General features: G+C 52.3%; 7 protein-coding genes across 7 annotated transcripts; 3 read left to right on the top strand and 4 right to left on the bottom strand.

Moving 5' to 3' along the window:
* Positions 1 to 821: 821 nt before the first annotated feature.
* On the bottom strand, positions 822 to 2,557 carry PENARI_c004G09088 (NEDD8-activating enzyme E1 regulatory subunit; the record flags this gene model as incomplete). Its single annotated transcript, XM_022629324.1, has 2 exons — positions 822 to 2,129; positions 2,183 to 2,557. 2 exons carry the CDS (start codon positions 2,555 to 2,557, stop codon positions 822 to 824), a joined length of 1,683 nt encoding a protein of 560 aa, XP_022490994.1.
* Positions 2,558 to 3,680: 1,123 nt separating this feature from the next.
* On the top strand, positions 3,681 to 4,590 carry PENARI_c004G03350 (ribose-5-phosphate isomerase RKI1; the record flags this gene model as incomplete). Its single annotated transcript, XM_022629028.1, has 2 exons — positions 3,681 to 4,056; positions 4,151 to 4,590. The coding sequence occupies 2 exons, from the start codon at positions 3,681 to 3,683 to the stop codon at positions 4,588 to 4,590; spliced, it is 816 nt and encodes a 271-aa protein (XP_022490666.1).
* A 234-nt stretch (positions 4,591 to 4,824) lies between these two features.
* PENARI_c004G07992 (WD40 repeat domain-containing protein) lies at positions 4,825 to 6,037 on the bottom strand (the record flags this gene model as incomplete). Its single annotated transcript, XM_022629268.1, has 3 exons — positions 4,825 to 5,641; positions 5,706 to 5,961; positions 6,028 to 6,037. 3 exons carry the CDS (start codon positions 6,035 to 6,037, stop codon positions 4,825 to 4,827), a joined length of 1,083 nt encoding a protein of 360 aa, XP_022490680.1.
* A 198-nt stretch (positions 6,038 to 6,235) lies between these two features.
* On the top strand, positions 6,236 to 7,435 carry PENARI_c004G10318 (GTPase GPN2; the record flags this gene model as incomplete). The annotated part of the gene is made up of 3 exons (XM_022629390.1): positions 6,236 to 6,524; positions 6,578 to 6,678; positions 6,740 to 7,435. The coding sequence occupies 3 exons, from the start codon at positions 6,236 to 6,238 to the stop codon at positions 7,433 to 7,435; spliced, it is 1,086 nt and encodes a 361-aa protein (XP_022490912.1).
* Positions 7,436 to 7,630: 195 nt separating this feature from the next.
* On the bottom strand, positions 7,631 to 8,328 carry PENARI_c004G10823 (Rpp14/Pop5 family protein; the record flags this gene model as incomplete). Its single annotated transcript, XM_022629421.1, has 2 exons — positions 7,631 to 7,998; positions 8,094 to 8,328. The coding sequence occupies 2 exons, from the start codon at positions 8,326 to 8,328 to the stop codon at positions 7,631 to 7,633; spliced, it is 603 nt and encodes a 200-aa protein (XP_022491263.1).
* Positions 8,329 to 8,844: 516 nt separating this feature from the next.
* Positions 8,845 to 10,915, bottom strand: PENARI_c004G03200 (uncharacterized protein; the record flags this gene model as incomplete). Its single annotated transcript, XM_022629022.1, has 3 exons — positions 8,845 to 10,368; positions 10,422 to 10,728; positions 10,782 to 10,915. The coding sequence occupies 3 exons, from the start codon at positions 10,913 to 10,915 to the stop codon at positions 8,845 to 8,847; spliced, it is 1,965 nt and encodes a 654-aa protein (XP_022491165.1).
* A 769-nt stretch (positions 10,916 to 11,684) lies between these two features.
* On the top strand, positions 11,685 to 13,191 carry aclA (putative ATP citrate lyase subunit (Acl); the record flags this gene model as incomplete). The annotated part of the gene is made up of 2 exons (XM_022628970.1): positions 11,685 to 12,125; positions 12,175 to 13,191. 2 exons carry the CDS (start codon positions 11,685 to 11,687, stop codon positions 13,189 to 13,191), a joined length of 1,458 nt encoding a protein of 485 aa, XP_022490836.1.
* Positions 13,192 to 14,734: the final 1,543 nt, after the last annotated feature.

The following is a 14,734-nucleotide window of genomic DNA, read 5'->3' as shown; positions in this document are numbered from 1 at the left end:
CAGACGATATCATAATTTCTCGCTTATTCACGTCGCGTCTTGGTTATCTCGAGACCTACAAGGTCTCGTGGCCTATTATAAAGAGGTCAAACGATTGCTCCAAAGTAAATCCGTCTCTCTTATTTTTACAACCTGTCAAACTCGTGGTCTTGTATCTCCCTCTTCGATCACCGGCCTTTCATATGACATCCTGTCGTATATTGCTTCCAGCTTTCAGATCATACTCCGAAGTACACCTTCCTCGATTCTTTCACATCTAGATTTCGACCAAACCGAAGCTTTTATCAAGACATCGGCCAAGACACGAAAGGTGACTCTAACAAGTTCTCTCAGTATTCAGCATCTCATGCTGAGGGCGGATGTTCCGTTTCTCGAAATGATACCGCCAGTACTAAGTTTGAAAGAAACCCTTTATTCGCCATGAATTGGGATGTAAAGACTTGCATTAACTCTTGCGCAGGCTGACTATAATCACGCGGACTCCGGGTAGTCACGGGCCTAGCATCTAAACAAGAGATCACATATTTTATTATGAAGTTCTGGATCCTGGAGCATTGCCTGGAGATACTCGAGGACTACGAGGACCTCAGGATCTCAGGCAATGCAGTTTTATCTAGTCCTTCACAATACATCACACTGTCTCAGTCGGGTTAAGATTAGGAACCATGTCGGGCATCAACAATTCCGCTGGGGTCAGTTGGCCACAAATGGACGTGTCGATGCCTCTGCATCATGTATCATAACTCTTGTGGGATTTTGATTCGCTAAGTAGCCTATGTAATGCAATTAACCCGTTCATAGATAAGAATGTCTGCGCCATTTCACAGCCGGTACATCTCGCTGCGACTACGCGCCCCATCAAAGACGCAAGTATTATCCAGCGGGACATACTGCCGAGTCAAAACCTTCAACGCCTCCTGGGCAACAAGGCCACCGGTCAAGGAAGAAATATTATGCAGTTCACCACCCTCAGCACGTCGCAATTCCTGAATCGCATCAGTGATTTGCTGTTTCGCATCCTCGCCAATACCGTCCCCATTAGCAACATTTAACAACGCCAAAATTCGTTGTGTGTGGCTATTCCACAGTCCAGAGTCATCGACCGATAGGCTCTCCTCTTGGCCACTTGACTGGATTTCATCGACGACCGAGTCCAGGATCTGGCACGCAATGAACGCTGGCATTAGCGAATCCGGCATGCTCAGCTGGTTCCGGATTGTCTTCCATGTTGCCATGTCGCTGTCGATGCTGACTTGGGGGATGGAGCGGCCTCGCACGACCTTGATGTGTGCCGCATTTCTGCAGAAGACTTCGATTTCGCGGTCGAGGATTGCGGGGGTTTGTCTTCCAAGCTGCGATTCGAGTTGGCGTACTGTTGCTGTTACTTCTTCGACGTCCTGGCGCGCCTTGGCCTTGTAGATATTTTGGAGAGAGATGTAGTCTGCGGACTGGGCTTTCATGTCTGGAAGAGAGCCAGGCAGGGGGAGGACGGAGTGAGACTCGTAGAAGGTTTTGATTGCTGAAGCGATGATCCAGAAATCTTGGGATGTTGGTGATAGCTGCTTGCATTCATCCATATCGAAGATCTCGCGAATCGAACTGCGCAGACTGAAGGGTGAGATGGTCTTCAGCACGGCGGCGGCTGCCTCATCAAAGTTCTCTTCGCCACCTTCAGGGTTGCTAGTCCGGGCTTGGGATCGCACAAATTCTCTGAACTCGGTCTTTTCTTTGTAATTGCCTGGCGCATTACCGTCATGAGACTGCTTCCACTGTTCCAGGAAGCGGAGCAGGAGAAGGATGTAGGGCACATGACCATGTTGGTGGTCATCCAGGCTATTAAGATCACTCAGTTTGGCTGCCGCGGCGACGAGCTCAGGCCAGGGGTTTAGCAGACGCAGGTCTTGGGTTGATTCTGGATCCGGGTGTGTTTCAACAATGGGGAACTCGGCTGGCAGTTGCACCGAAAATGAGGAGAAGAATCCCACTGAATGTATATAGAGCACTGGAATGCCCAGTTCCTTGGCTACATGGCAAAGAGGTGCCAGGGACGAGCGCTTGGTTGGCCCAGAGACAATCACTAGCTTGTGTCGGGGTAGGAAGTCTGGGTCTTGCAGAAGATCCGTGATATTCTGTATTGAGAGTCAATCATCCGTATCTTAACTTGATTGGACAAGAGACATACCTTAGAATAGAAGTATCCCTGCACATCTGGGTTTATTTCTCTCAACAGACGACATGTTTCCTCAGCGCGGGACTTGCCCAAGGACTCCTCTTCCAGGAAGAAGTTCACACCGAGATCACTCTCTGTGACAGTTGCCGGATCAACAATGGTAAAGCCCCCAATGCCAGGCAGTACCAGGTTCTTGAGCGTTTCAACGCCCGCAACACCAGAGACGCCCTTGTTGTTGTAGCCGAGCGGGCCATCGGAATTCACCAGAAGCACACGAGAATCCTCCAACGCCTGTTGACCAGTTGCTGCCCACAGACGGAGCTGGCGGTCATATTTGCGCTCCTTCGAGGTTGGCCCTGTCAAGGCTGCGGGGAAGGAGTCTGTCATTGTGTTGAGGTATCAAGCAGCGCGGGAAGGAGTGGGAGTTTTAAATCTCAAACCACACAGACAGTTCCACTGGAGCCTTCTTGACGATCTACCGGTTGCAATACCAGCTATGCAGGTTCTATCTTGGAGCTGTCCATGTCAACTTGATCTCGTTGATGCACGATCTTAGTCAGCGCGCAGGTGATCTTTCTGCCTCATAATCATGGCCACCAATATATCTTCGCGATCTATAAGATGAAGAATAGTAATCTTCGATGATTGATCCAGAAGCAAAAGCCATCTACAAGCATGAAAGCCTCCATAAGGATAGGTGCCCCCAGAGTATCAACGTGATCAGTGTCCTTAAGGTCAAACTAATTGTAGACGAAAGTTGGCGCTCACATTTATAGAGATGCTTGTCAGTACCTACGACATGAAAACAGCCAAACAAATTTCCATTTATAGTATGCTTTTTATTAGCCCAAGGACTGCCCAACTTTCGGCCTTTTCTCCTATTTCCACCGCCCTCTTCCCCGTCACATCCTCGTCGAGGAAGATGTCTTCCTCGCAGGAACCATTTCAAAGAGAGATATGGAGGACAGCATATCTACTAGACAGAATAAAAGTGAGAGCGGTGAATCACTTTGGTTTATACCTTTAGGGCCACAAGTAGTCCTCAGAATAAACACTTGTTCCGCCTCTCGAATCTTAGTCTTCACTTCGGTGGTATGTGTCAGAGAAAAGGGTCCACACGTCAAGGCGAACAACTATCGGCGCTACAAGTTCCCGTTCCAGAATGCGCGTAATGTTTCCCTAATAGTATCCATGCCCCACTAGAATGCAAGCAAGAATTGGGAGCATTTTTATAGTGGCAGAAAAAGCCACCGCTTCGATAAATAGTGAACAATCGAACAAACCCCACATGCCAATGACGCTATAACGCAGTCTATAGTGCAGAAAGTAGCCTATTCGATCCGACTACCTCAACTAAAAAGCCCCTCAAGCCAAAAAAAGCCCTATAAAACACAGCGGACCCATGGTCCAACCAGCCCGCCTCATCTCCCCTCTTTTTCGTAGAACCCCCACACTTCCACCCCTCCGACTCCCAAGCCTCCGACAAAGTCTCTCCAGACTCCAATCCACCATGTCCGCCGTCGAACTAGCCAAGCAGGCTGCCGCAAAGGTCGCCGTGTCAAACCACTACCCGAAAGATGCCCGCTGGGTCGGCATCGGCAGCGGCACGACAATTGTCTACGTCGTCGAGGCCATCAAGGCTCTCGGCGTGGACACCTCCGCCACCAGATACGTCCCGACCGGTTACCAGTCCAAGCAGCTGATCGTCAATGCCGGTCTGACGGCTGTTGAATTCGATGCTATTCCCCAGGGTACCATTCTCGACGTGGCGTTTGACGGCGCGGACGAGGTCGATGAGGATTTGAACTGCATCAAGGGCGGTGGTGCCTGTTTGTTCCAGGAGAAGATCGTCGCTATGCAGGCGCGGGAGTTTATTTGCGTTGCCGGTGAGTATTGAATCTGTAGGAGTTGGAGAGATTCGTCAATTCGTATTTTCTGTTTCTGTGCCTGCTTTGCTGGTTACTGACTCATGTCTACTAGACCACCGCAAACTCCAAACCCGCCTCCTCACGAGCTGGAAGACTATCCCAATTGAAGTCGCCCCGATTGCTGCCCACCGTGTCATTGCAAAGCTAGTGGAACTCGGCAGTATCGATCCTACTATTCGGCCTTCCGCTAGCGCCAAGGAAGGTCCTCTGAAGACTGATCAGGACTTCTTCATTATCGATGCTCCTTTCCCGCCCTTGCTGATCAAGTCTGATCTCGCCGCTGGCCAGGAGGGTAACGGCAAGGATGGTGTGTGGGCGGTTGATGTGCTGTCCCACAAGATCAAGGATATTGCTGGTGTGCTTGAGGTTGGTATCTTCAGCGGTATGACTGGGCCGGAGGCTACTGCTGCTGGTGGAATTGGTGGACAGAAGCCTGTTGCGGCTTACTTTGGTATGGCTGATGGCTCGGTTTCTGTCCGCAAGGCTCAGTAGATGTGTGCTACTTGGATTGGGAGAGAGAAGAGGAGGTTGTTGTGGGATATGAGACTACGTAAATAACATAGATGATACCAAGATTTGCTTTTTGTTCAACCTTGGAAGAGAGGCTAGAAAATGGAATTGAAGTGTATGTTTAAAGCTTGTTTAGATTGTTTTTGACTGAATTTGCTGTGTGGTATCAAAGGACGCTTGCATGGCAGAAAAGGCAAATGGACGGATGGTCTGGATCTATTTCGCGCCCTTGCCCTTGGCTTCTGTCTCACCCAACTCCCGCACATAAATCTGCACTGCACCTTCGGCGACATCATCCTTGCCATCTTCGAACCCGGGGCTGATAGCAACAGCCAGGTACTTGCCATTGCCACTGAATGCAACAGCTGACACACTGGTGTCATGCTTGGGGTAATGGCGAATACGGCGCTTGGAGATCCCATCCCAGAAGGAAACACCACCATCACCACCGCCAGTCGCAAAGGTACCGAACACAGGGTGGAAAGCGAGGGCGTTGACAGGGTAGATCACATCGACGCCATCCTCTGCGGGCTGGCGGTGACACTTGAAAGCATACTTGCGAGCCTGGGATTCAGGCGAAGGGTCGAACCACTCGACTGCGACACGACCCTCAATACTGGACGAGACATATCCAGCACCGTCGGGCATGCAGGCAACGCACCGTGTCATGAACCTCAAGCTGCTCTCGCGGCGCTGCCATGGCTCAACCTCTACCCGGTTGCCACCGGGGACTGAGCTATCTGCTTCTGCGGACAGCAGGGCCAGCGCCTTAAGGTCGTAAATGTGCAATGCGCGCGACGCCATCGCGACCACCAGCCGCGAATCAGTCAACGAAATGGAGAATGGCTTCGAGGGGAGGGGAACGATAGTTGCGATGGAATCGGGGTTTGCGCCAGCGTCGGGGCGGTGGATATGGAGGGTTGAATCCCACGAGGCGGAGATGACGATGTTGTGCTCACGACTGTAAACGACGTTGCGGACACCGGCTTCGTGGCTGCTAAGCACAGTCTGTTCAGAAGTGTTGAGGTCGATCCTATATTTGTCAGTATCATCCATCTTGCAAGATCGTAAGCCTAGCACTCAATGGGGAGACTCACTTCTTTACATCCCAATCCAAGCCAGCTGTGTAGATCACGTTCTCATCCTCGCCGAAGCAGACGTCCAGTACCGGCGCGCGGTGCTCGAACTTCTGCAACAGCTTTCCTTCTCCAACAGAGCCATTTTCATCACGCAGGTCGTACAGGTAAACATTCTTATCCCATGAGGATACCACGATCCGCGCGGAGTTGGGGTCGGGGGAGAACTTCAGCGCCGAGATGGCGTCCGTCGGCGGAGATGCCACGATAAATTGGTCTGCCAGAAAGAAAGAATTAGAGACGATACCAAACGGGGAAGATGAGCTACCTGGTATTTACTCACTGGAAGACATGGTGCGCGAGCAGTGGAGATGCAAGGATCGCAAGCTGCAGGCAAGCTCCATATCCTTTTTTGCCGCGGGCCACCGCCGTTTGATTCCCCGCGCTGTGTCGATAAGGAAAAAAAGAGCGCCGAACAACAAAAGCTTGACATCACTCAACTTATATCGGTTTCACGTCTTTGTGCACTTTCCACAACCAATCCAACCAGAATGCCTTTCGCGCAGCTGGTTATCGGCCCTCCGGGTGCCGGAAAGTCTACGTATTGCAATGGCATGCATCAGTTCTTAGGCGCAATCGGCCGCAAATGCTCCATCGTCAACCTCGACCCCGCCAACGACAAGACCTCGTATCCATGTGCGCTGGACGTACGCGACCTTGTCACGCTCGAAGAAATCATGGATGAAGACAAGCTGGGCCCGAACGGAGGTGTCTTATACGCACTGGAGGAGCTTGAGAAGAACTTTGACTGGTTGGAGGAGGGGCTGAAGGAGCTCGGAGGTATGTCTGCTGGATCCTTGTCTACGATATAGCGCCTGATATCGTGACTACAGATGATTACATTTTGTTCGACTGTCCCGGCCAAGTCGAACTCTTCACACATCACTCTTCGTTACGGAATATCTTCTTCAGGATCCAGAAAATGGGCATCCGGGTTCGTCGCATCTAGCTCGCTCGACGCAAAAGCAGTTCACTAACGGAGTCTCGACCAACAGCTGATAGTAATCCACCTCGTCGATTCATACACTCTAACCCTCCCCTCAATGTACATCTCCGCCCTCCTCCTCTCCCTCCGCGCCATGCTACAACTCGACCTGCCGCATCTAAACGTCCTCACGAAAATTGATAACCTCTCCAACTATGCCCCTCTCCCTTTCAACCTAGACTACTACACGGAAGTGCAAGACCTGTCTTATCTACTCCCACACCTGGAAGCCGAATCGTCCCGACTATCTCACGAGAAATTCGGCGCCTTAAATCAGACTATCATCGACCTTGTCGAGGATTTCGCACTAGTCGGATTCGAGACGCTGGCTGTTGAAGATAAGAAGAGTATGATGAGTCTGCTTAACGCTATTGATCGTGTCTCCGGGTATGCATTTGGTCCCGCCGAGGGTGCGAATGATACCGTCTGGAAGGTTGCGGTTCGCGAGGGGATGGGTGTTACGGATGTGCGGGATGTGCAGGAGCGGTGGCTTGATGCGAAGGATGAGTATGACGAGCTTGAAGAACAAGAGTTGGAGGAAGAGGTACGGTTGCGCAATGCCGCGAGCCAGGTTGAAAAGACCGGTGCAGCGGAACCAGATGGCGCGGCGGATAGCGATGATAATGGCGATTTTTATGATGAGGAAGTGGAAAAGTGGAAGAACAACATGCCAGACAGTGGCATACGGGTGCGCCGCAAGGCATGATACTCGACCAATGTCCCTTGTCAACCATATATCCATCCCGTCTACAGTATGCCCACAGAAATGTCACATAATAACTTGATCACATCGAATATCAATGTACTATATCTATAGCTATAACTACTGAACCAAAACGCACCGAAAGCCGGGGGTATCACATTAACATCAACAAAGTCACAAAACCAAAGCACACCTTTCTCAATCACTATCCCCACAATCCATCCCATGCTCACTCCCACTCAAATCACCAACACCAACATCAACATCCATACCATCCCCAACCCCAACCAACCCCCCCAAAACCCCCCTCTCCTCAGCATCCTTAACACGTACAATCTCCCGTCTAGCCCGGCGAATAGCCTCCTCCTCAGCCTTCCGCATAGTCCCCGAAACACGAATAACCCGAAAGACACAACCACGCTCCCGCCCCGTCCCAGCCCGTTTTTGTCCGCCGTTGTTCGTGTCCGGGACGCCAGACATGTAGGTTAACGCTGACCAAACGAGGCGGTAGGATGGTCTTGGGCAGCGAATTATTGCTGTTGATGTTGCTGGGGAGAGGTATTTAACTATTCAAAGAAAGAGGCTTGTTAGCGATTGGCTGTAGATAGCAGTACAACATGGTATCGGGAGATGTGCGGGGGTATGTGTGTGTGTAACATACTATTCAATCCACCCGCACTCGCACCACCAAGCTTCCCTACGCCCCAGTCACCATATAACTCGGACACAGTCTCGCGCACCATTTTCGCGAGGAAGCCTGGTGTTAGCGTGTCGGAGGTTGGGGCGTGGATTGCTAATTGCGGGTTTGGGGGTTTCGAGGGGTTGGTTGTTGGCCAGGTTTTTGGGTCTGGGTAGAGGATGTCTATGAGGAGGTAGCGGCTTTTCAGGCGGACCATTTTGGTGTTTGGTTGTTTTTGAGGTTCGAGTTTTGGGATTGAGTTCAGGAAGTCGTAGTAGTGGGTTTTGTGGAGTGGAATTGGTGCCTTGAGGTAACGTTATGTGGTGCGTTGGTGAAGCTGAGGTGGAAAAGATAAAAAGTTGCCGATAAGCGATAAGGATGTTTCCTCGGCTTGCGAGCACTACCAAAGTACTTGATCTATAGGTTACGTTAATTGAGTTAACTTCACTATAGAATAAGTCTACACGATGCAGTAAAGTTCATGCGGCAAAGGCACGTTCATTATTCCAAAAGGTCTAGTCATCTACTGTAAACGAATTAAATCAGATCCGTTAACGGGATGCCTTTTTCTGGTCACCCCGTCGACTTGGTCATGCCACATGATCGCAGTACATGGATACTACTGCTGAAAAAACGCAAAAGAAAAACCAAGGGATGAACCATCCAAACTCCACCGTCCTGATCGGACGGACTATATGCCAGCGGACGGCGCTGCAAAACGTCACAAACAAAATCACAGGTTAACCTCGACACGGCCCTCGGCACCGCCCTTCTGCAGGGTGGGGAGAAGGTAGGTGATGTCGTCCCAGGGGTGGCGGTAGAGACCGGTGCGCAGGCGCTTCTGGTCGAGGTAGTGGGCAATGAGACCGATGGAGCGGCCCAGGACGAAGAGACCGTTGAGCACACCATTGCGCATGTAGTCCTCGCATTCCTCGGGGGAGAAGGCACCGCAGTTGCGGAGCAGGTCGACGAAGCAGACAGCGACACAGCCGTCAACGTTCAGGATCAGGTTGTCCTTCTTGGAGGTGGTGACGGACTCGACAGCGATGGCGTAGTCGAGCAGCTTGGTGCTGGGGAAGTGCTTCTTGACGAACTCCTTGACGAGCTCGACACGGAGATCGGGGTTGTTACGGGACTTGACCTTGTGGCCGATACCGGGAATGAGCTTGTTCTCCTTGCGCATGGTGTCGACGAAGTCACGGGGGCTCAGGCCCTTATCGAAGGCCTTGGTGAACTCCTCGGCGGCGCCGTCGAGGGCACCACCGAAACGGGAACCGATGGTCAGGAGACCAGCAACAAGGGAGCTGATCAGGTCCTTACCAGCACGGGTGGTGATGATGGTGTTCATGGCACCGGACACGGCGGGACCGTGGTCGGCAGTCAGCATCAGGACCATCTCGAGGAACTTGCTGGCGTAGCGGGGCAGACGACGGCGGAACCAGAGGAGAGACATGACACCACCAATGCCGATATCCTCCCTGAAGACATCAGAGATGGGCATACCGGCGTACAGCAGCTCCTGGCCACGGTCGTCGGAGATAGTGGAGATGAAGGCAGCGGGCTTACGGACGAGGCCGAGCTCCTGAGCCCAGGAGTAGTCGATGGGGATCTTGGGGACAACGGGCTCGGGGGCGGGGTTGATGGTGCCCTTCTTGAGCTCAGCGTCGTAGACCTCCTTGAGGGTCTGGGGGAGGTCCTCGAAGGTCTCGGGGACGTAGATGCCAGCCTCACGCATGGCCTTGTTCTTGGCAACAGCGGTCTCGAGGTCGGAGTTGGCAGAGGCACCGGCGTGACCGAACTGAACCTCAGTCTTGAACATGCTGGCGCAAGTTCCGATAGCCCATGCGACAATGGGCTTGGTGATGGTGCCGTTCTTGACGGCCTCGATCACACGGTACTCCTCAACACCACCGACCTCACCAAGGAGGACGAGGATCTTGCACTCAGGCTCAGCCTGGTAACGGAGCAAGTGGTCGATGAAAGTGGTACCGGGGTAACGGTCACCACCAATGGCAACACCCTCGTAGACACCGTCGGTATTCTGGGAGATAATGTTGTTCAACTCGTTGGACATACCACCGGACTTGGAGACGTATCCGACGGAGCCCTTGCGGTAGAGCTTGGAGGCGACAATGTTGTCCATCATACCACCAGTGTTACCAATCTTGTACGCACCGGGCTTGATACCACCGACGGTGGCGGGACCAATGATGGTGATACCCTTCTCTTTGGCGGTGACCATGATCTCACGAGCACGCTATCCATTGTCATCAGTCATTTGTTGTCAATCGCTCTTGGAAACGAACTTACACGCTCGGGGACACCCTCGGCAATAATGGCGATGGAGCGGATCTGGGGGTTCTCCATCAACTCCATAGTGGAGGTGTAGACGGAACGGGAAGAGGCGAAGTTGACAACGGTGTCAACGTCGGGGTGCTTGGCCATAGCCTTCTCGACGTCCTGGTAGACGGGGAGGAGGGTCTCACTGGTACCCCAGTACATCTTGCTGACGAACTGACCGCCGAAGGTGTAGATGATACCGGCCACGGAGGGGGTGGTACGCTTGCAGATGAAGTCGAAGTCGAGCATGCCCTGCACGGCTCGGGGTTGCATACCACTGATCCGGTCAGTCCCCGGTCCTAGACTGAAGGCTGAGGGGGTGCAACTTACTATACGAAGCATCGTGTCTTGTTGTGGAAAAGGCTGTGTTGGGAGGGAGAGAGGACACGGCTAGGAGGGGCGAAACGGGTGATGTTGTCGTTGGCCGACTGGACGCCGTTGCTGGCGGGAGAAGAAGTAGACATGATGATTCTAATTGCCTATTAGCATCCGCGGGTGGACAATTGCAAATAAGGCAGGTGGTGGGGTGAGAGCTTGTGGGAGGGAAGAAAAAAAAAAGAGACAAGACTTACTTATGCGATATTAACACCCGCTGTGAAGGAATTGGAAGGAAAGAGAGGGAGGATGGAAGTAGAAGACAGATAGAAGGGGTAGCAACTCCTGTTGAGAAAAATCCGCGGGGGAGTCCTCGGAGTACTCGCAGATACACCGTACAGCTCCTCCCAGAAGTGGACTGCAACAGCTCAACACTTGGCGTACCCCAAAGTACCGGGTACCGGCGATACTGCCCCACCGCCATACACTCATATACTCATACCGTTACACCCATAACGTTACAACACAGACACAGTACAGCCCTATGTACTGTGTTATTTTCACTTCTATCTGCGAGTACTATATACCGTAGTCTACTATACAAAGTTGTCTCTCGGAAAATCAAAATGATATCAATTGGACTTCACATTCGGGGACTGATCCCCGACACTCAACAAAAATAGAGCGGTATTGGTGATGAAGAGAGTTCCCGGTACCTGGAGAACATCCCAACGGACCCCACCAAGGATCTGCCCTCAACACGGTGGGACCTGCCGGATTGTACGCTGTAATCTCCAGCACAACTTTTTTTGAGTACGCTGTACTCTCCAGTCTACTTTTCCTCCCTGGCTTCCTCAAAAATTAATTCCTTCCTTCTTTCTCCATCCTCCCCCTCCATAATCCTCACATTCACACATCATGTCCGCCAAATCTATTCTCGAGGCCGACGGCAAGGCCATCCTCAACTACCACCTCACTCGCGCTCCCGTTATCAAGCCTACCCCTCTCCCTTCCTCCACAACACACAACCCTCCTGCTCGTCTGGCCTCTCTGCACTTCCCTGAGAACAAGGCTGTGAAGGATGTCCTCGACCAGGCTGAGGTCACCTTCCCTTGGCTCCTCACCCCCGGTGCCAAGTTCGTTGCGAAGCCCGATCAATTGATCAAGCGTCGGGGTAAGAGCGGTCTGCTCGCCCTCAACAAGACCTGGGCTGAGGCCCGTGAGTGGATTGAGGCACGCGCCACCAAGGATGTCCAGGTTGAGACCATCACCGGTGTCCTCCGTCAATTCCTGGTTGAGCCCTTCGTTCCTCACCCCCAGGAGACCGAATACTACATTAACATCAACTCCGTCCGTGAGGTAAGCTATGAAAACTCCAGACAAATTGAACCAAGCTAACCAATTATAGGGTGACTGGATCCTCTTCACCCACGAGGGTGGTGTCGATGTCGGTGATGTTGACGCCAAGGCTGAGAAGCTCTTGATCCCCGTCAACCTCAAGCAGTACCCCTCCAACGAGGAGATTGCCGACACCTTGCTGAGCAAGGTCCCCAAGGGTGTTCACAATGTCCTTGTTGACTTCATCTCTCGCCTGTACGCCGTCTACGTCGACTGCCAGTTCACCTACCTCGAGATCAACCCTCTCGTTGTTATCCCCAACGCCGATGCTACCTCCGCCGAGGTCCACTTCCTGGATCTCGCGGCCAAGCTCGACCAGACTGCCGAGTTCGAGTGCGGCACCAAGTGGGCTATTGCCCGCAGCCCCGCTGCTCTCGGTCTCCCTGTCCTCGCCTCCTCCGACGGCAAGGTCAACATCGACGCTGGCCCACCGATGGAGTTCCCCGCCCCCTTCGGTCGTGAACTGAGCAAGGAGGAGAAGTTCATCTCCGACATGGACGCCAAGACCGGTGCCTCCCTCAAGCTCACCGTCCTCAACTCCCAGGGTCGCGTGTGGACCCTCGTTGCTGGTGGTGGTGCCTCCGTCGTCTACGCCGACGCCATTGCCTCCGCTGGCTTCGTCAGCGAGCTGGCCAACTACGGTGAGTACTCCGGTGCTCCCACCGAGACCCAGACCTACAACTACGCCAAGACCGTCCTGGACCTCATGCTCCGTGCCCCCATCCACCCCGAGGGCAAGGTCCTCTTCATTGGTGGTGGTATTGCCAACTTCACCAACGTGGCCAGCACCTTCAAGGGTGTCATCCGCGCTCTCCGCGAGGTCGCCCCCGTCCTCAACGAGCACAAGGCCCAGATCTGGGTCCGCCGTGCCGGTCCCAACTACCAGGAGGGTCTGAAGAACATCAAGTCCGTGGGTGCTGAGCTCGGCCTGGACATGCACGTCTACGGCCCCGAGATGCACGTCAGCGGTATCGTGCCTCTGGCCCTCCAGGGCAAGAAGACCGACATCAAGGAATTCGGCGCCTAAATACCTCTCTACTTTTGTTTGTTTTCTGCAGCGTGTGTCCGTTGCATGGGTTTGTGGTATAATGCATGGCATGATATGAACTTGTTTTTTTGCGGGATTCCGGGCGGACAACACGTCGCCCGGCGTCTGTCCTGTTTTGAGGGTATGGCGTTACTTCCCGCCCGGACGAAAAGACCCGGTCCCTGATGGTGCCGTCGTACATGATTCTCCGTTTAGATTTTCATTTTCCTATGTTCACCGGGGGATTTAGATCTTGTGATGTCCCATCGGATAATATCAATGATACGAGGCATTTATGTCCCAATCTGTTTCTGTAAAAGTAAAAATATACATAAACATATCTTCAATTTCTAAAGTACAATATGGAGGAAAAGAATGAAGTCCAAATCTAAGAGAATAACATCCAAAAATACAAATAAAATACATCCCGTAAAATACCGTATCAAAAATTAAGCTCAAATCCCAAGAACCAGGACACCAAGCTCCAGACCCCACACAAGCTCTTTCCGCACGGATTGACAGGGACCGTTGAAGATAAAGTAGGGACCGTGCTAGATCTGGATCTGGACCTGGAGCTAGAGCTGGGGCAGGGGACTGTGTGTGGTTTGGCTAAACCGAGGGAGGCGCGCTTCCGTTGCTCCGAGATTATGGCGCGATAAGGATCGGGCGAACGGGGATTTGGGGGTTTGGCTTCTTCATCTCTCTGTTAGGTGGAAGGGGGGATTGGAGTGACATTGCTCCATAAAGGGAGAGGAGAGTGGTTTGGATGTTTTATTGGAGTGTTAATTGCTTTTTGGGAGGTTTTGCTATTGGTTCAATGGTAGACTCGATTGGGGATTATCTGGCCTATATAGACGGTTGGTCGTTTTGGCGTCTGCCCTGGTATCTGCATTGTAAAATGGGGATAGGACTTGCTTGGTAGATTCCTACTCTCGCTGGCTTTGTCTATTTACGGTTTTTAAGAATACAAGTTCCAATTGTGGGCGTTATCGATCTTTCTGATCCGGAATACGCGTTTTAGATTGAGCGGGTCGAGATATATGTAGGTACCGATGCTTCACTGACGCAAAGTGAGCTTGTGCACTCATTGTTCTCATAGTCGGAACTAGAGCACTTCAAACGGTTCGTCCCAGTTCTTTCCGCTTTGCGGGCCATCACAGTACGTGACACACTTCCCTCCAGTTAGCGGTGCAGGCCGGACCTGGAGGACCTCCTTGGGTAACGGTGATCGAAGGTGTAGGGATATCATCAGGTAAGGAGGTTGTCGACCGGGGCCGGGGAGGAGGGAAGAAAGCCCTGTCGTCTGTGATAGTGAGCGTCGCGAATGTTCCATTATGCTTTCGGGATTGCCACTATCCTGAATGTGGTAGGAGCCAAGGAGATGCTAGGGAAGAGAGTTGTAGTAATTGTAGGGATTGAGAATGTGGTGGTTTGAACTTTACGGGCAACGGTTTCGGTTACAGTACGCTGTCCAGTAACTGTGATTGTGGTTGTTGTGGTCCAGGCTACTTCGATAGTAGTCGTTAAGGCTCGATAGAGAATG

Source organism: Penicillium arizonense (assembly GCF_001773325.1).
Source record: "Penicillium arizonense strain CBS 141311 chromosome Unknown PENARI_contig004, whole genome shotgun sequence".
Taxonomy (NCBI): domain Eukaryota; kingdom Fungi; phylum Ascomycota; class Eurotiomycetes; order Eurotiales; family Aspergillaceae; genus Penicillium; species Penicillium arizonense.
This window is presented reverse-complemented; position numbering and strand designations above follow the sequence as displayed.